The 20,564-nt window shown below is 40.0% G+C and overlaps 1 protein-coding gene across 1 annotated transcript in view; it reads left to right on the top strand.

Annotated features, from left to right (window-relative positions):
• The first annotated feature begins 48 nt into the window (after positions 1 to 48).
• NSMCE2 (NSE2 (MMS21) homolog, SMC5-SMC6 complex SUMO ligase) overlaps positions 49 to 20,564 on the top strand; it is a 225,959-nt gene continuing 205,443 nt past the window's right edge. The window contains exons 1-2 of the mRNA XM_046642352.1: positions 49 to 167; positions 6,118 to 6,288. Of these exons, the coding sequence (XP_046498308.1) occupies positions 6,132 to 6,288 (157 nt within the window). The 5' untranslated portion in view covers positions 49 to 167; positions 6,118 to 6,131. The remainder of the gene's footprint in view (positions 168 to 6,117; positions 6,289 to 20,564) is intronic.

Below are 20,564 nucleotides of genomic sequence, written 5' to 3'. Positions count from 1 at the left end.
GGCGGAGAGCAGGGCGGGGCGTCATGTGACCTCTCGCGGGCAACGGCTGATGACGTCAGAGCCCGCGCTCGCAGTTTCAGCGACAGGGGCAGGAAGTTAAGCGAGGAGTGGGGGTCTCAGTGTGGGCGGTCAGGGTGCAGCCGAACGGAGCAAGGTCTGGCCTCCAGGTAAGGCAGAGGCCGGGCATGGCGATGGGGAGGGTGGCGGGAGGTGTCGTCTCCGTCTCGGGCGCTCCGCGGGTGCCCTAAGCTGGAGTCTGTCGAGCTTACGGTCCTGGTTCTTTTCACACCACAGCAGTGAGGCTGGTGCAGTTTACCTCCCTCTCCGAGACGCCGTGTCCTCATCCTTCAGCCCTAAAGGTGTGGGGAAAAGATCACGAATTCTTGATCCAAATAAATCTGGTTTGGACTGTCTTTAAAAGCAGGGCCTTGGGCTTGTCGTTTAAATAAACTCTTTGGGCCTCAGGTTCCTTTTCTCGTGTGTAAATGACTGTGAGGATTAGCGACAATGAGATGGAAGCTCTGGGGCACCAGTTATGGCCCACCGTGGGGGACCTAGAAATGGTGGTGGTTGTTACTGTTGTAACTCTGGCCAGGGCTTTATTGATCGTCTGTTTTGTGTGAGGAGCTGTTTTATGTGCTGTAGAGTATGTCAGAGTTCTAGTTTAAGTCGCTCCCAGAGTGAAGGAGTGGCAGACATGTGAGCAAATAGTTGTGATGAATTCTATTGAGTTTTGTAATGGAAGTGTGTACGTGAGAGAGAGAGGAATAGTGGTAGCATGAGGGAGGGAACAAGCAATTGCTTGTATGGATAAGGGAAGGCTTCATAAAGAAAGATGTATTCTTGCATCTTGAAAAGGGAGATACAGCTCTGGCTAAACTTGTACGAGCTGCTATGGATTTAAGGAAGGTCATCATAGAGTCTATAAATCGTTTGCTCTCTGCCTACCACTGTGCTGTACAGAAAGATGAGAGGAAGGAACAGTGGAGAAGTATTTTGGTATTAGCCAATAGTTGGTCCTGCCTACAGAGAATCTTACAGACCTGCCGCGGTCTAAATGTTTGTATGCCTTCAATTCATATGTTGAAATCCTAATGCCAGTGTGGTGGTATTAGGAGGTGGGGCCTTTGGGAGGTGCCTAGGTCATGAGGGTGGAGCTCTCATGAATGGGGTTAGTGCCCTTATAAAAGAGACTCTGCAGAGATCCTTTACCCCTTCTATCATGTGAAGACAGAGCCGAAGTGGGGGCCAGGAAGAGGCCCTTCACCAAAACTCCACCATGCTGCTGCATTTATCTTGGACTTCTAGTCTTCAGAATGTGAGAAATAAATTTCCGTTGTTTATAAGCCACCTAATTTGTGGTATTTTATTACAGTAGCTTAGATGGCCTAAGGCAAGGCCTGTTAGGGGAGGCAAAATAATATGCTAGGGACAAACTCAAGAAATGCATAACCTTGTTTTAAACTTTCTTGGAGACAATAGGTACAGGGAACAACGCGATCATTGCTACCTGGGAGGGCTCCAAGAGGAGGTTGATTTAAACTCGGGTTTCTCAACCACTCCACTATTGACATTTCAGACCAGATAATTCTTTGTTGTGGGGGCTGTCCTGTGACTTATGTACTTAGCTATACTTTGTGGGAGAAATAGGGAAAAGTGTGTCTACTCCATCTTTCTGCCCAATACATTCTCTTTGCTTTTCACCTGAACCTTTTCCCTTGAAATGCTCCAGAATTACAGAAGGGAAGGACCACGTTTTCCCTAGCTCTCTGCAAGTGTTAAGTTTCATTGGAGTAATGTGAATTATGAATTCAAATAATCGGGATAGGAACCATGTGGTAGACACTTTCCATTTATCTGGGATTGTATTAATCCTTATATACATTGTGTCTTAGTCAGCTTGGGCTGCTATTAAATAAATACCATAGACTGGTGGCTTAAACAGAAATTTATTTCTCATAGTTTTGGAGACTAGAAGTCTGAGAGCAAGGTGCTGGTATGGTTGAAAGCTGGTGAAGGCTCTCTTTCTGGTTTGTAGATGGCTGCCTTCTTGCTCTGTCCGATGGTGGAAAGAGAGCTCTTGTGACTCTTTCTCTTCTGATCAGGAGACCAATCCCATTATGAGGGCTCCATCCTCATAACCTCATCTAAATCTGACTATCCCCGAAAGGCCCCATTTGCAAATACCATCACATTGGGGGTTAGGGACCTCAACAGATGAATTTTGGGGGGACACAATTATTTCAGTGTTCTCCATACTTGTTTGATCCTAAAATCATCTGGGGTGCTTCATAAAAATACAGTTTCCTCAGAGTGTCCATTAGAGTCTATGATTCAGTAGGTCTGAGATAATACCCATAAATCTGTATTTTTGGTAAGTATTTCAACCGATTCTTAAGATCAGACAAGTTTGAGAAAACTACACAATTTAATTTATCCCTCCAATAATGCTCTGAGATAAATATTATCATCTCCATATTACCCAGGAGCAAACTGCAGGTGGAGAAGTTAAGCAACTTAAGCAGGGCCATGCAGTTTTAAGTGGCATGGAGAGGATGGAATTTTTAGGCCTGTGTGTCTAGTGTCCATTCTCTTAAGCACTACTCTGTATTGCTACTCACAGTATTACAGTGACAAAGTTGATGGTGATATTTGCTCTTATTTTTAGGATTTATGTGCTGGGCATTATTCTTCATGTTTTGTTATATATGTGTATTAACTCATTCAATCCTGGTAGTAGTCCTTGAGTTAGGCAGGGCATCATCCTCATTTTACAGAAGGGAGAAGTGAAGCATTGAGAGGTTAAATAATTTGCCTAAAGTCATTCAGCTACTTAAGTGGCCAAATCAGGCTTTCAACTTGGGTAGTCCGGTAGTTTAAACCCTACTCTATATTGTCTCCACAACTTACTCATAATGTAGCTAATGTTTGTTTTCATTTAAACGTGGTTCGTGTTATCTTTAAGTAAAATTGATATTCCAGGAAGATACGTCCTGTTTATACTGTGACTTTGCCCCTTCTTGCTTACCCCATGGCTCATATATATAGTTTACTTCGATAATTGTGTCTCTAGAATCATGCTGTCCAATGCAGTAGCCAGTGGGCACATGTGGCTATTTAGATTTAAATGGGTTAACATTAAATAAAATTTAAAACTCAATTCCTCAGTCACGATAACCACATTTTGGGTAATCGATAGCCACGTGTGCCTAGTGGCTTCCATATTAGGCAATGCAGATTATAGAACGTTTTTATCACGGCAGAAAGTTCTCCTGGACAGTGCCGCTCTATGCAGTTTAGACTTAACTAGAATCAAGACTGACTAGAAAACTGAGTGCTTGAACCGTATGATTTGATCCTTGAAGGACTGTGTTTTTTTGAGTGCTGTAACAGGTAAACCTCCAAATCTAAGTGGCTTTGCACAATTGAAGTTTTTATTTCTTTAATGCGTGGAGCCTGATTGGTGGGCAGTTTTCTGCCAGGTAGTGATGTAGGATTCCAGTGACTCTCCAGCTTCAGTTTAGAGCATCTAAACTGTGTGAGAGGTCATTGTGCTTGCCTATTTCAAGCTATCAAATGGGAACGAGTGTGTAGTTTCTAGGGACTGGATCCGGAAATGGCTCATATTTCATCGTCTTGAATTCAGTCGTATGCCACAGCTTACTGCAGGGAAGGCTCTGAACTGTGGTCTAGCTGTATAACCAGGTTGAAGAGGAAATGGCTTTGGTGGGCACTGACCTGGTATCTGCCACAAATGTCCTGTCTTTAGCTTCTCTGAGGAATGGTCTAAGAAGCAGTCCTACGAAGCTTACTGTTGCATTTATTGTATGGATATTATTGAGGATATTTTTCAGTATGAGTTTTATCATCTTATATATGATGATCGACACTGCCTTGATTGCCATGGCAATGAGTATTTTTCCTGAGTTCCTGGTGTACTTTTTCTTTATGGAGAAAGAAGATTCTGTAGCTTTCACTTTTTGCTTTGATTGTCAGGAAGCTCATAGCCAAATTTGTGTTACACTTATAGTAAAGATTTTCTTCTGTACTTGGTTTCCCCTTTAATTTGTTTTTTGATCCTGATTTCTCTGCATTTATTTATCTCCCATCTTATTGCGTATGTTTGTATTTATGTTGTGTAAACTGTTTCAGCTTGTTTGGTGTAATAAAATGAGATTGTAAATAAACACTCTCTTTCGCCAAAATGCAAATGTTTAAAAGTCATCATTGGTTTCTCATTTGTATTTGTAGTCATATTTTTTTTCCCTCTCTTTTGGGGTGGAAGTTTAACATCACAGAAAGTCCCAGTAAATAACATAATGGGAATCTTGTTCCATCATCCCAATTTTAACATCTGTAGCATTTTGCCATGTTTGTTTCAGTTCCTGATTTTTAAGATAAATTTTAAAAAACAGATAAAGCTAAAAGTCCCATTGACCCTTCTCTCCCACCCCCCGCAGATCCAGCTGGACTGATTCTGTACTTAAGATCCTCTACATTATGCTCCAAGACATACTTACTGAACGTTTGTCAACTGAATGATTTGAATTGAAGAAGAGTGTATTGTGGCTGTTTGTCTGTAATAGACTGGCACCTCAAAAATAGAAATCAGCATCGTGGACATCTTTTCTGTGCCCTTCCCTTTGTGTGCCCTGTGCCTTTTTTTTTTTTTTTTTAAAGATTGGCACCTGAGCTAACATCTGTTGCCAATCTTTTTTTTTTCCTTTCCATTTTTCTTCTTTTCCCCAAAGCCCCCCAGTACATAGCTGTATATTCTAGTTGTAGGTCCTTCTGGTTGTGCTATGTGGGACGCTGCCTCAGCATGGCCTGTTGAGCAGTAATAGGTCCATGCCCGGGGTCCAAATCAGCAAAGCCCTGGGCCACCAAGGCGGAGCGCATCAACTTAACCACTCGGCCATGGGGCTGGCCCTACCCTGTGTCTTTTTTAGTGAGTCTAATGATTGACATGGTAAGGCACTCAATACCTATTTGTTGAATAAATGAATGACTCTAATTAAAAAGGACCGATAATTGAGAAACTACCATAGTTGTCCAGGTGTGAGATAAAAGTGGGTGGCAACAGAGAGGATGGAAATGCCAGAGATACTAGACAGTTTCCCATGTAAGAAAGGAAGGGCAGGAGGGCAAGTCCTAATGCTAATTAATTGTGTACTGTGTGTTAGACCACACTGTGATAGTCCTTCCCGTTTTAGAGACAGTAAACCTGAGGTTCAGAGAGGTCTAAGCAGTCAGCCCATGGTCACTCAGTGGTAAAGTGGCAGAGCCTGAATTCATGCTGTGTCTAATACCTTCTTTCTGCTACCATACAGCCTTCCCATCCCTATAAGCTTGTGTAAATTCTCTCCACTTTTCTAGTTGGTTTCAGTGGATTGAATTTCAGGTGGTTTCTGAATTAAGCAAAGACGTCTTTTTTGTAGACAGCTTTCCATAAGTCGTCCAAAGCTTAAAGAATTGGTGGTTGAAGATATAGATTAGGGAGTGTTTAATATGAAGATAAGAACTGAAACTGTTATAGTGGATCAGATACCAGAAGATACGAGTTTATAGAGAAATTCTGCTTTTACTGAAACAGAAACTGGGATCTCACCAAATCTGTAAATCTCTTAGAACCCAGAGGAATTGTCAGGAATAAATATTTTTTAGTTTTCTGAATTCAATATGCATATATGTTAGATAAATTAAAAATTACAGGTTTTCAGAATCCTCCCTTATTTTACTATCTTATTGTTACTATTTTCATTTTTTAGAAAAATGCATCATATGAGTGGTCTACTTTTTTTTTAACACATTTATGTTTTAAGAACTGTGCTGTTGTTGAATTCTTAGGGGATCAAGAAATCTTTTGGAAGAGGGTATTCTCCCTCCTTTAAAAAATGAAGACACTTACCTTCCCCATCTGTTGAGTGCATCTGTGTTTGGTGGTCCAGATGATGGCACAATGCTTTAGTATCCTCTCAAGGGATATAGAATGTAGCTAACAGTGTGGCATGTGTGGGATATTGCATACATTCATATGGATGTTTACAGCAGTTTTATTTTCCCATGCAGTTATTATTCTGACTCATAAATCTTATTTCACTGTGCTTGAAAACTTAGGTAATAATTTCAAGATGCCAGGGCGTTCCGGTTCCAGTTCAGGTTCAACTGGTTTTATATCCTTCAGTGGTGTAGAATCTGCTCTCTCCTCCTTGAAGAACTTCCAATCCTACATTAGTTCTGGAATGGAAACAGCTTCTAATGTTGCTTTGGACCTTGTGGAAACTCAGAGTAAGTAATAATTAAAACTTATTTCTTTTGTATCTATTTTGAGGTAATCCTGTGTGGTGGCATTACTCTAGGATGTGAGATACTGCTCACCTTGTGAATATCCTTGGAGCAATCATTTAATCCCTCTGGGCATCTGTTTTCTCACCTTGTTCTACATACCACATTGTGATGTACTGGGGATGAAAAGAGAGTGACTCATTCATGTGTGTTCAAACACTTAAGTGCTGCTAGAAACCACACTAGAGATTTACAGGCTAAATGTGAAGGTCCTGACCTTAAGGAGCATACAATCAAAAGTATGAGGCATTTGTGAACTGTACAGTACATAAATGCATGATGATAAAGTTATTTTCCAGTAATTTAACTTTATTTTGTTCATGCTTGATTATCCAATAGACAGACTAAGCTTAGACTAGGGTTGCTGGCAAAGGAAGGCCCTTACAAAAATGACAAAAGTTTGGCTTTGATGAACTTGACCAAAATTTTTTGATCAGAACTGGAAAGATGTTATTTGCTTACTTTGGATTAGAATTATTTTTATTTTATTTTACATATGGAGGTAGGGGAGCAACGTAATCTCTTTTTCTTTTTAGTATCATTGGTTTTCAGCAATCTGTAATGTGCCGTGGTGTGATTTTCTTTGTTTATTCTGTCTGGTGTTCTTTGAGCTTTGTTGATTTGTGGGCTTATAGTTTTGATCAAATTTGAAAAAATTTCTGCTACTATTTCATCAAATACTTTTCCTGTCTTTTCCTTCTCTTCTGCTTCTGGGGCACCAGTTATATGTACGTTAGACTGCTTAACATTGTCCTTTAAGTCACTGAGAGCTCAGGTGGTTTTTTTCCAGTCTTTTTTTTCTGGCTTCTGTTTGAATAGTTTCTATTGCTCTGTCTTCAAGTTCATTAGTCTTATCTTCTCCAGTGTCTAATCTGCTGTTAAGTCTATCCAGTAAATTTTTAATTTCAGATATTGTATTTTTCAGCTCTAGAAAACATAAAAAAGAATTAAATGGAATCTTATTTCTGTCTTCTAGTTCTCTCTTTATTATGCTGTTTTTCTCTGTATTCTTGAGTATATGAAGCATATTTATAATAGCTGTTTTAATATCTTTGCTAATTCCATCCTCTCTGTCTATTGCTGCTTCTTCACATGGACATTGTGTGTATTATGTTGTTGAGTTTTTGGATTTTGTCCTCTTCCTTTGAAGAGTGTTGACGTTTGTTTTAGCAGGCAGCTAAGTAATTTGTGGATTAGGCCATTCCTTTCCAGGCTTGTTGTTAAGCTTTGTTAGGGCAGGTCTGGTGTAGCTTTACTTTCGGGCTAATTTAGCCTTGTTACAAAGCTTGGCCCTTCTGGAGTCTCTGTTGATTGCCCTGAGGGTCCGGTGAGAGAGCACTTCTCTGCTGGATGGAATTTGAATGTCTTCTAGTCCTGTGTGAATAATGAGAATTGTTCACTTTACAGCTCCCAGCAGTTGTTCCTCAGCAGCTGATTCACCATCAGACTAGAGGGGATCCCTGTGTGGATTCCCGGAGTGCTTTCTCTGCATAGCTCCCTCCCAGTGCTCTGACTTGCAAACCCTTGCTGCCTCAGCCTCTCTGAACTCCAGTCTCTGTCGCCTCAATCCTTCAAGACTGCTGTGCTCTGCTTGGATCCTCCTCCCTTGCACAGGGAGGAGGGCAATTGCAGGACTTATCTTGTTGTTTCCTTTTTGCAGAATCACAGTTCTGCTCTGCCTATTGTCCTGCTGTCTGAAAGCAGTCGTTTCGCATTTTGTCCAGCTTTCTTGTTGTTCATGGCAGCAAGGCCAGTTCCATACCGGTATTCATTCATGACCAGCAGCAGAAGTCACCCATTATCTTTTACTGGATGGCCTCTAGATGTCTTAACCTTGCCCAGCCTGATTCGTAGTATATTTTTGGTGGTAATAGATATTTTACTTTGGTAGGTAACCCTGGATAAAGGTCATAATGAAATCTTGAACAGAAGAGCTCGAACGTGAACCTCCTGGGGGATTATTTCAGTTTCTTCAGGATTTTCTTTGAAGGTTCTTGAGTGTTTTAGTGACAGAATTCTTTTTGTTGTTGTTGTTTTGTTTTTGTTTTGTTTTTTAAAATAAGTATATTTTGGTGCAAAATACATCATCTTCTATGTAATTTAAAAAGAAATGTAAGCATTTTTTGAGAGATTCATGCTCTAAGATAGGGGTCAGCAAAGTTTTTCTATAAGGGATTAGATAGCAAGTATTTTCAGTTTTGTGGGCCATGTGGTCTCTTTCACAACTACTCTGGCACAACTCTGCTGCTATGGTGGAAAAGCCACCATAGACAATACGTAAATGAACGGACATGGCTGTGCTCCAATAAAACTTTATTTATAAAACTAGATGGTGTGCTGGATTTGGCCCACAGGCCGTAGTTTGTCAACTCCTGCTTTTGAGCTATATATGGTCATTAAATGTTTGTTAAAAGAATGAATTGTTTATTTTGATTATTTGGATTGATTTTGCAGCAAATAACTTGGTTTTGCATTTGTCAAAGAAAGCTAATTTAAGAAAAAATTTGAGTAAGTTATTTGAAGAAAAAGTGAACTAAAGAACCCTGACAGAGAGTCACTGGGAGTCTGGGATAGTTATGAACTTAGTTTGATACAGATATGCTACATACACACACACATTTTAACTAATATCAGGAGTTGGAATAACAAGGTAGTCAACAGATATTTACCCCATGATTATTCTTTGTGTAATTCAGTTCTAGGTTTTAAAGAGGACACAAACAAGTATTAAGTACTTCCTGCCTTCATAAACCTTACAGTCTTAATGGGGAAGAGTAACATATTAAAATACCAGAACAGTGGGAAAACAGAAAAAGTGTTACAAGGCTGCAAATAATTACTATCACCACTGATCTCATCAGAAAAGTCATGTAAACTCTCGAACCTATTATGGTGAACACAAACTCTTCACAATTACGATTTCTTCTTTAAAACTCTCATTTTACCATTAGCAGTAAATACTGTTAGTTGTTGTCTTTGAAATGACAGTCCCACTTCATTTATTTTCAAGAAAATGTCTGCCAGATACCCAAATCGGAATAGCTGTAGTTTGTCTGTTAGTCATTCTTTCCATTCGAAAGTGTGTTCCATGAAAAAAGCAGCTAGTCCAACCTCCAACTCAAGCAATTACACAAGGCTTTTCCCTGAGACAACCATCATTCTTTGGTGCGCAGCACAAGTGTTTTATGAATATTTACTGTTTCATCATATAGTATGAAAAGACATGTACTCAATGATTGAGATTTGATAATTTGCTTGTGCTGCCTCATCAAGGATATTCTTAAGTGAAACTGGCATTTGTTTTACTGCGAGAGTGTGGCAGAGAAGAGTACAGTGAGGTGCGCTGCGACAGTTTACTGCCACTGCTTTGCTTCCTCCTAAGGTGCAGCAGTTTGTCCCACCATTGCTTTCACACCATTATTACAAATGTCCAACACTGAAAGAACAAAAACCACTAGAAGAATCCAAGGAAGCATCTTACAATTATTATGAAAATAGTTTTGACCCTCTGCACCTTGAAAGGGTCTCGGGGACCGCACTCTGAGAACCAATTGTTATGAAGCTGAATTGGGCTGTTTATGAGCAGGAGGCAGGTGACGTGACAAACTCCCTGCGGAGTGAATGCTTAGGATGCCTCCCACTGGAGTGCTTCGGCAAGAGCTCATTAGGAGAGCAGTTTTAACGTGACAACGGACTGAGATGTTGTCCAAGGACCCAGGGGGTAGAAAAACACCTGGTATTTAAGGAAATTGGAAGGAAACTCAGCCTGTAATAATAGATGAAAGACTTGTAGGAAACAGAGCCAATATCATTACTGTACTTAATTACAGCCTGATACAGACTCCAGTCCCAGCTCCATCCTTCGTTCTGTAACTTGCTCAAAGTTAGGTAACTTCCTTGAACTTCTAATTCCTTATCTGTGAAATAGGGATAAAAATGCCCACTTCATAAGGTTGTTGGGATTAAACAATATATACAAAGTATTCTCAGTATAGTGTTTATTCAATAGCTATCATAAACAATAGCGAGCAGTTAGTAAATTTAACAGTCAGAGCGCAGAAAAAGGACCTGTGATGTGAAGAGGGGGACAAAGATAGATGAGTTTAGCAGTCTGTTCAAGACTTTAGGTTTGAGCCCAGCTAAATCAGTAATTCATTAAACATGTTAGCCAAAACTATAAAGGTTTCTTCCTTCAAGTTGTTTACAGTCTAGCTGGAAAGTAAGAGGTACACGTTATCATTAAGTGAGCATTGAATGCCTAAAAGGTGCTGCTTTGCCAAGGAGTTAGGACTTTATCATTGGAGACTTCAAAGTAGAGGAGGAGCATGGCAAGATCCACTTTCTGAAGGATAACCCTCATGGCAATACTGAGGATGCTTTGGAGGAAGCAGACACCTCAAGTGGCTAATGAGGAGATAATTTTAGTAGCTCAGGTGAAAAAATAAGTTCAACTAGATAATATGGTTGAGGTGAAGAGAATTTGATTTGTGTGCCTTGTATCTTTTTTCTTTTGAGGTAACATTGGTTTATAACATTATATAGGTTTCAGGTGTACAACATCATAATTCAAATCTGTATATACTACCGTGTGCTCACCACCAAAAGTGTAGTTTCCATCTATCGTCAAACTAAAAAACTTCTGCACAGCAAAGAAACCATCAACAAAACGAGAAGACAACCTACCGAATGGGGGCAGATACGTGCAAATCATATATCCAATAAGGGGTTAATATCCAAAAAATATAAAGAACTCATACAACTCAACAACAAGAAAACAACCTGATTAAAAAATGGGCAGAGGATCTGAATAGACATTTTTCCAAAGAAGACATCCAGATGACTTTGTGTCTTATATGTTATGCCCATGTTGTAATAGAGGCAGGGTGGTGTAGTGTAGGAGTGTAGGGTTCTGCATACAGAATGGCTGGGTTCTCACCCCAGCTCCATCGCTTACTGTTTTTGTGACCTTGGGCAAGTTCTGAACGTCTCTTTGCCTTAGATCTCTCATTAGTAAAAGGTATTATTGTGGGAATTAAATGAGATACTTACAAATTACTTAGAGCAGTACTTGACATTTAATATGTGCTCAGTAAATGTTAGCTATTTTTATTTTAGTCCTTTGGTTTGCATTTGAGTTGTCTGTTTTCTTGGACCATGGTCATTAATAGATTGGGAGAAATTGAAGTGCAGAAGAGCAATTGGGTAAGTCCACGAACGATCTTCAGAGCAGAAATATTCCCATTTCCAAGGCCTTGTAAGATTAGCATACTTTCTGTTGACCTTTTAAGGTGCCTAGTTTTATTGCAAATTAGAATGAGCTTTGATAACATAGATGGTAGTGATCACTTCATTGCCATTTTCTCATTTTGCTCTGCAAATTCTCTTGTTGCTATTATTAAATTATTGGTAAAGGGGATTCTTGCTCCCAAGAACTTGAGGGGTGGTCATGTGTTTTGTTTCCTGTTGGTTGCATATTTCTTACCGAGTTGTTGTCCCTATTTAATTTTCCAGCTTATCTGAAAGGATCATCTTTGCCTGTATTAGGTTCAGCATATGGTGTTTAGGCAATTAGACTCACTGCCACCGTGTCTCTTAGCTTTTCTCTAAATTCTTTTGGTGTTCTAGTAATACCTTCTTTATTTGCCCTAATTGGGAAATGAAATTTGTTACATTAGGAGAATTTTTGGATAACTGGAGCTTATTTTTCAAATTTTAAAATTTATTATGTACTTTTCTGTTTTCTTAAGCAGAGTTGTTATTAACATCATCTTTAAGCACTTGAATTTTTGTAAGCCATTTAAGTTTAGTTAGTAAATTTGAGGAATGGCCCTTCCCCAGAATGTTGGTGTACCTCAGGGTTGTGTCTGCTCCCTTCATGCTCCTAAGCCAGGGCATGACCGTTGATGGACTTCAGAGCTTTGGTTAATGCTCTGCAATTCTATGGAAGATGTATATGCATGAGGATTCACAGTTTTCATCAGCTCCTTGCTAAATATTTGTGAGGAACAATTGGAAGAAAAGGATACATTTTAAATTGCCCAAGTTCTAGTAGATAAGAAAACCTTGTTGGAGGCTTTTTGATTTTTCTCCATATATTCCTTTTCTTTCTATGACTCTGGAGCCACAAGGCAGAAAGACTTCAGTTGTTATGGTCAAGCAGTTAATTGGATGTTTGCTGAACTGTGCCAAGGTGTGGTGATGATGATGATGGTCGTAAGGATAAAGATAATCATGGCTGAATTTGTTGCACACTTCAGGTGTGTGTAGGCAGTGTGCTCTTTTTATATGTGATATCTCGTTTGGTCCTAACATTAATCCTGTGCAGTAGGGACATTGTTGTCCCCACTGTATATGTGAGCAAAACGAGTCTTAGTGAAGTTAAGAAATTTCCTAAGGTCCTGGCGTTAGTAAGAGGTAGAGTCGATTTGAGCATAAGCGGTCCAGCTCCCTAGTTTCTCCCTTAACCATTACACCATATTGAAAATTGATTATGTTGTCTAAGGCCTTTGCAGCGGTCACTTAACATTGAAATGACATTTAGCTCAGAAAATTTTAGTTATTTTGTTGAGGGTAACATCAACGGATTTTTCTTTTCTCTTTCCTTTTTTTTGAATACCAAAATAAGGTTGCATGCTTCTTCTGGAACAGCCTGTTGGCTTTTGTCCTTTTCTGCTAGTGCAGTTCTCAGTACCTTCCCTTAGACATGCTCGTGTTCTGAAGAAGCCAGAGACCGCAGTTTCTTGGCCTTAGCTTCTTCTCTCTGTACAAGCAGAGTTGAAACTGGTCATGGAGGGAAGAAGCTGGGACCTTTAGGGCCATTGTGCCAACTCTCGTCTGTCTACTTCTGGACTACTTGTAATGGCAGGAAAATAAGTTATTTCTGGTCAAGTGATGGCAGCCAGGTTTCTTCTTCTCTACAGCCAGTTGCAGTCCTGACTGGTGGAAGTGATATCGTGAATTGATTGAATGATACTCTGTTCTTGTCATGTATCCAGAATTTGTATTCTGACTAAGAATCATCACCTTTTTAGACCTGATTCCTTTCTTTCTCACCTTAGTTTCCGCACAGGCAAGAAACAGAGTTTTCATTTTGGCAGTTACTTCAGAGATAATGTTGAATAAAGAACAGCCATTAGAGTTAAAAATTACTTGTCATGAAAGTTTGTGGTCCTCCTGAATAAGTGAACTTTGAAATTCGCACGTTAAGCATTAAATTCAGTGAATAGTTCCGAATCTGGGTACTTTTGGGGGTAATATTCTAGTTTTACTGATGAAATAAGGCAGTCTTAAATCTAAAACCTTGATGAATATGGGGAAAAATAAAAAGAAAATTATAGTTACCCACAACCCTATCATCCATCACCTTAGTTTTTGAAAAAGGAGTAACCATTTTACTTAAATCTGTTGTGTTAAAATTGTTTGGAGAATTAGTTCATGATTTGATATGCCAGCACATAGCAACCTCACATTCTCAAGACTTATTTTCTTCAGAAGATCTGCATTCTGGACTTTCATTATGTTGTAATATATTTCTCCATCTAGAAAACTGCTGCTTGTAGCCAGAGCACTCGTTAATTGGGAAGGTTTCTTTCTGGCCTTGCTCCTGGGCTTTCTTCCATTATTATGTTATTGAATAGAAGCAGTAATTAGAAGTAGGTGATTATAGTGGTGGTGTTGGTCACAATGATAATAAAAATAACAATAACCATAAGAAGCCAAGGTTTGTATTTCTTATAGCTTTTATAGCTGGAGCCAATTATAAAAGCAAAATATTATTTAGCTTAAATAAATGAAGACTATTGAAAATACGTAGTTATGGTGTCTAGTGCTAAAAGCATAAAGGTGTTGGCTATAGAATATCAAAAATCCAGCTCTTTAGAAAAACTCAGTTATTTTGCTAAAATCTTCAAGTTTTCCAGGTGTAAGGAAAAACTGCACTATTTCTACTTCTGCTACTGAAAACACTTCTGACACTTCTAGCCAAACATATGGGTGTTTTTCCCACACCAAGCAATTCTCCAGTTCTCTGCAGACTCCAGCTGGGTGTTCTACAATTCAATTCAATTCTGATACTATCTGCCTGGAGTTAGTGTCAGATCTCACAGATTCAGGGCTCAGTCCCACAAGACGGCCCCCCCGCCTCTTCTTCGCATGGTGATCTCAAGTCAGGCCGTCACCTGTGCTTCTGACCTAGTTGCTATAACTCGGAGGCTTCCACAACCCTGTCCCCTCCTCCATCTTGGGTTTGGTAATTCACTAGAGCAGCTCCCTGAACTCAGAGAAACATTTTGCTTACTAGATCACTGGTTTATTATAAAAGAATGCAACTCAGGAACAGCCAGATTGAAGAGATGCATAGGGCAGCGTATGGGGAAAGGGTGTGGAGCTTCCATGCCCTCTCAGGCATGCCACCCCACCTAGCACCTCCACGTCTTCACCAACTCGGAAGCTCTCTGAATCTGTACTTTAGAGATTTTTATCGAGCCTTCATTATATAGGCGTGATCGATTAAATCATCACCCACTGGTGATTGTCTCAACCTCCAGCCCCTCTCCCCTCCCTGAAGGTCTGGGGATGAGGCTGAACGTTCCAACCCTCTAATCACCTGGTTGGTTCCCCTAGCGACCAGCCCCCATCCTGAGGCTATCCAGGAGCCCCCATCCACCAGTCATCTCTTTAGCATATAAAATAACGTTTATCACTTGGATGATTCCAAGAGTTTTAGGGGAAGAGACCAAATATATATTTCTTATTATGTTACACCAGGGCGTGTGTGTTTGTTCATTGTGGTATCATACTTGTAGACTCTGTAGTTAACTGGGTGAAAAGAGCTTCTGATGAAATAAGCTTTTGGAGGAGGAGATTGAAATGTGTTAATAAAAAGAATCACAGAATTACACAATGATGTGGATTAGGACATGAGCGCAATAAAGTGTAAAACAGCCTTCCAACATCAATTAAGGCCTGCAGAAAGATTTACCAGAATAAAATTCATATTCCTTTTCCTCATCACCCTCTCCTTTCTCTTCAGCAGTATTCACCAAGTTCATATTAATAACCCATTAATGTCATTTGATGCTGAAAGGAACCTTAGTGGTTAGATAATCTCTGATGGTTTTGCCTGCCGGTTCTTACTTCAGGGAATGGGAGCTTTTCCGAGTGAATGAGGTTTAGGAGACTCTAGGGCAGGGCAGAGAAGAGGAGTGAGGAAGTGGTGGGGTAGTGTGACAGCCCCCCCATGGATTTGGTAGGATTCTACTCCCTTGCTGGTTATGAATCAAAATGAGTGCATTTCCTCTCTTAATAACATTAAATCTAATAAAATTTAGACTGGTTTTCAGATTCTGTGCTCAAGAAGTTACCTACAAGCACCTGATCTGAAAATCTGCACCTAAGCATTTTGCCTGGCATGTGTAAGTCCTGGGAATTTACAATTGCAACACATCCTTCATGCTACTCATCTCAGAACCTCTAACCCCTTTCCCTGCTTGATTTTTCTTTCACTCTCTCACTTTCTAACATACTATGTAATTAGTGTGTTTATTTTGTTTATTGTCTGTCTCTGCCCTGAATGAAAGCTCCATGACAGTAGCAGTTTTTGTCAGGTGCCCCTCCCCCCTTCTGTGGCCTCTATTAGCACCTGATACATAGTAAGCACACAATAAATGAATGACTATGTTTAAAATCTGATAGAGAAATTATTATAAAAGTTATCTCTAATTGGCTGTCTAGCTCATTCATTCATATACACACAGAGGTCCATATCCATAGATCCATATTTATACTCCATCCCTGTATATCCCCCACCAGTATGCACATGTGCATACATACATACGTACATGAATGCATCTACAATAGTGGGCGATACTGCCCCCGGGGGGACCTTTGGCAATGTCTAGAGACATTTCTGGTTGTCACAACTTGGAGGTAGGGGGTGTATGTGCTACTGGCCTCTGCCAGCCTCTTGGTGTTTAGATGCTGCTCAACATCCTGCGCAAAGCGTAGGGACAGCCCCTGCACAACACAGAACTATCCAGCCTAAAATGTCAGTAGTGCTGAGACTGAGAAACTCTGATATTCAGATACACACATGTATGTATACACACATACATACATGCATATTAGTTAACTCTGGTAAAAGAAACTCAGAATTTTTGAAATTTGCAAAGTGGAAAGCATAGGCAATACTAAGAATTCTTGAGATAAATAATACTTGACCTTTTATTGTACTGCCTGCTATCAATTAGAGCTTTTCCCTGTTTTGAGAGGTTATACATCCCTCATGTTTTCTTTGTTTTTTATATTTCTTTCTTGTATATATTGTATTTCCCTCACTGGCCTGTAAGGTCCTTGAGGGTAGGACTCATGTATAGTCATCCTCATATCCTCAGAACTTGGCACAGGGCTTTGTATATTTTAGGGTCTCTAAATGCTTATTGAGTGACTCAATCAGTCGATCAAGAAATTAAGGAATTTGGGTGTTGAGTTGTAGGAGGAACCATGGTAGAAGAATTAACCCCACCCACAGAAGTGGGCAAATCCACAAATTAGCCCCTCCTGCCATCTGGAGAGCTAGTTATTAAGCAGTTACCAGCACACCCCTGGGCATTTCTCACATTGGAGCATATTTGCATTTGGTAAAAGACTAAAGGTTACAAAGCCTCTATATGGAAGGAGCTTCAGGGTCATCCTTTTCCTCAACTGGTGAGATTTCATGTATATTGATTTGTGTCTTGGAAATATGTGTGAGATGTTGCTATTAAATGTATCTTTGCCGTTATTAATTGTTTAGTCTTGACCTGGGAACATGCCTCGCCTCTTGATGCAGCCATTTACAAGAGTGTTGAAGTGGGTGAAGAAAAGGGAGCTGGCATAGCTGAATATAGGCAGGTACTATTAAATAAAGGGGCATGTGATAAAAATCCCTGAAAGAGGTTGGACATCACTGAAACTCACAGGTGGGAAAATGAGGCTCATTGAGCAGCCCCTTGACCTAAATTTGTCTGGTGCCCCCTTCTCTTTCTGATAGCTGTCAATGGATGATAGGAATCTTTAACAGCTGTTAGGATGTGGGAGGCATTTTTGTATATTTCCTCTAGTTCTTATGGCAGTTATATGAGGTTTTACTTCTCTTTCACAAATAAGAAAATTTAAAACTCAAAAGTTAATTTTGACCACGGTCACAGAGCTAGTGAATAGCCGAGCGTTGAACTGGCAAAGCAGTATGGCACTTAGCCCCATACATCGGCTCAACACAGAACCGTCTGTGTAATGACAGTGACAATGAGGAAAATTCTTTTTATAAAAAATCAGTTCAGGGGCTGGCCTGGTGGCATATAGTTAAGTTCACGCACTCTGCTTTGGCAGCCTGGGATTGGCGGGTTCAGATCCCGGGTGTGGACCTACATACCATTCATCAAGCCATGCTCTGGTGGCATCCCACATACAAAGTAGAGGAAGATTGACACAGATGTTAGCTCAGTGACAATCTTCCTCAACCAAAAAGAGGAAGATTGACAACAGATGTTGGCTCAGGGCCAGTCTTTCTCACATACACAAAAAACAAACTCATCCAGTTATGGGCTATTAGTTGCTCTTACAATGTTAGTATTAAATAGTTGGTCTCTGTGTGCATCTAAGTTTTTATTTGAAAAGGGCAAAATCAAAGCTAATCAATGGAGCAAGTCTTTGAAATTCTTTTATATACATATACCACCTATATGAATGTCTGTGATGTTACCTGTCATATTAGAGACTTGGGTTTGCAAGTCTATCTTTTCAGAGTTGATTTTTTTCCTCCTAAGTGATAGGTGTGTGATTTGAGCATGGAATAAGGGATGGTACTTAATTATGACTGTGTGGACCAGTGGCCATATGGGGATATATCTTTTTTTTTTTTCCTGAGGAAGATTAGCCCTGAGCTAACATCTGTGCCCATCTTCCTCTGCTTTATATGTGGGATGCCTACCACAGCATGGCTTGCCAAGTGGTGCCGTGTCCTCACCTGGGATCCGAATCGGTGAACCCTGGGCTGCCAAAGTGGAACGTGCACACTTAACTGCTGCGCCACCGGTCCAGCCCCGGGGATATATCTTTTGATATAGTTTTTTTACTTCAAGCATATTACTCTTTAATTATGAATAAGTAGATACTTACTAAAATTCAGGGTTTTTTCCAAAGAAGGACGTAATATTAAGCTGAATTTATTTATTTATTTGGTGAGGAAGATTGGCCCTGAGCTAATGTCTGTTGCCAATCTTCTTCTTTTTGCTTGAGGAAGAGTGTCGCTGAGCTAACAGCTGTGCCCATCTTCCTCTACTTTATATGTGGGACGCCTGCCACAGCATGGCTTAATGAGCAGTATATAGGTCCGTGCCCGGGATCTGAACCTGTGAATCCTAGGCCATTGAAGCAGAGTGTGCAAACTTAACTCCTTCACCACCAGGGCAGCCCCTAAACTGAATTTCAAGAAATGCAAACATCTAGATAAATTATTGGCCTTCTCTTAGTGAACCCCAGTTGTTTTAAGTTGCTATTTAAGGTAACCATGTTCTCCTCTAACACCGAAATAGAAAATAAAGAATTTAGTGAGACTTAATCAGACCTACTTGTCTCTTGATTACTTTATAACGTAGTTGCACAGAGCAGATGTATACAGTGAACTTTTTCAGTGGTGTCTGTTGATATTAGGGTAGATGACCCTTAATTTAACAATCACCAATATTGCCCCTCCTTGGCTTTTCATGCGTTCCCAGGTGAGCGCCCCTCCCCCTTCAGATACTGTAACAAACCCTCTCCTGGTATCCTGATACCAGTTATGCTTTTTCTTTGTTTCATGGGGCTTTTTGCATTTATATCTACTTTGTTAATGTTTCTGGTCTTCTCTTTGAACTGGGTTTCCTGAGGGCAGAGACCTCAGGGTGCTAATCTGATATTTTCAGAGACTGGGACTCATTTGATGCTCATCAGATGTTGAATGTATATAAATGTGTTGGTAAGCGGCTTTTAAGATTGTTCTATAAAACAGATATTTGGATCCAGAATGTAGAAAAATAAGTTGTTTTCCAAGGTTAGAGATTGAGCACTTTTGTTAATTTATGAACCTAATTTTTTAATACATTCCACTTAGTTTTTGTATAAGGACTGTTTAATCCAGTGGTTCTCAAACTTGGAGGGCTTGTTAAAACCCAGATTGCTGAGCCCCACCCCCAGAGTTTCAGTAGATCTGAGATGAGCCCAATAATTTGCATTTCTAACAAGTTCCCAGGTGATGCTGGTTCTGTGGTCCCCGGACCACGCTTTGAGAACCTTGGTCTAATCATTTCCCATTTGACAGGAAACAGGCGCCACTAGGTGGCACCAGAATACTTCATATGAGGTAGCCATCACCCTTATGGACCTGTGTTTGTTGATTGCAGAATTCAGAATTGTGTAAAAGGTACAGTCACTAAATTATTAGAATTTAGTAGCATAGAGCCCGAATTATTCCCTAGCTCTAAAAAACCAAAAATGTGTTTTGGCTGTCAGGCCAGAGAAACTATAGGACTATTGACTGCAACATTTTAAGATCAACTCTTCTGGGAATGAGGAATATACCCTCATTTCCGCTGCTTTACCTCTGGTTGTTCAGGTTACTCAGTTTCGTTTGTCAGTGGTATATGCAGGCCCTGTCACAAAATAGAAATACACATCTCATTTATTATTCATTATTCAAAGTTAACAGATCATGATTTTGTTGTTTACCTTTAAAAACACCTTAAAAAGATTTACGTACTGTTCACATAAATATCACATCATTTTGTCCTTCTACCAGTGGACCAATTATGTTTGGGACAGTTTTAGGATATTAAAAAGTGTAGAATGTGCTTTCCTTTCCTCCTGGCTTTCTTGGTCAGAAAGTTGAGTGGTTCCCTTTGTAAGTAAGAGCTGTGGAGAGGAAAGTTTTGGCTGCTGTTTGCCTCACTTCACCTCATGTTACCATGCAGTCTCACTCCATAAATTCCCAACCATTCCAACACCTCCAGATTTTCTTTCTTCCACTGACTGTAGCAGCCTGAAAGTTGGCATGGTTTCTCCACAAGACCAAATGTATGGAAGTAATTGCTCGCTGTGCTGTCCTGTTTGCTGACCTCTCCCATTCACATTGGGATGTCACTTTTTGAAATAGTGAGTGAGTCATGTTAGAGTTTTTAAAACAGAAGATATATAGTATCTCAATA

Source organism: Equus quagga, chromosome 16 (assembly GCF_021613505.1).
Source record: "Equus quagga isolate Etosha38 chromosome 16, UCLA_HA_Equagga_1.0, whole genome shotgun sequence".
Taxonomy (NCBI): Eukaryota; Metazoa; Chordata; class Mammalia; order Perissodactyla; family Equidae; genus Equus; species Equus quagga.
This window is presented reverse-complemented; position numbering and strand designations above follow the sequence as displayed.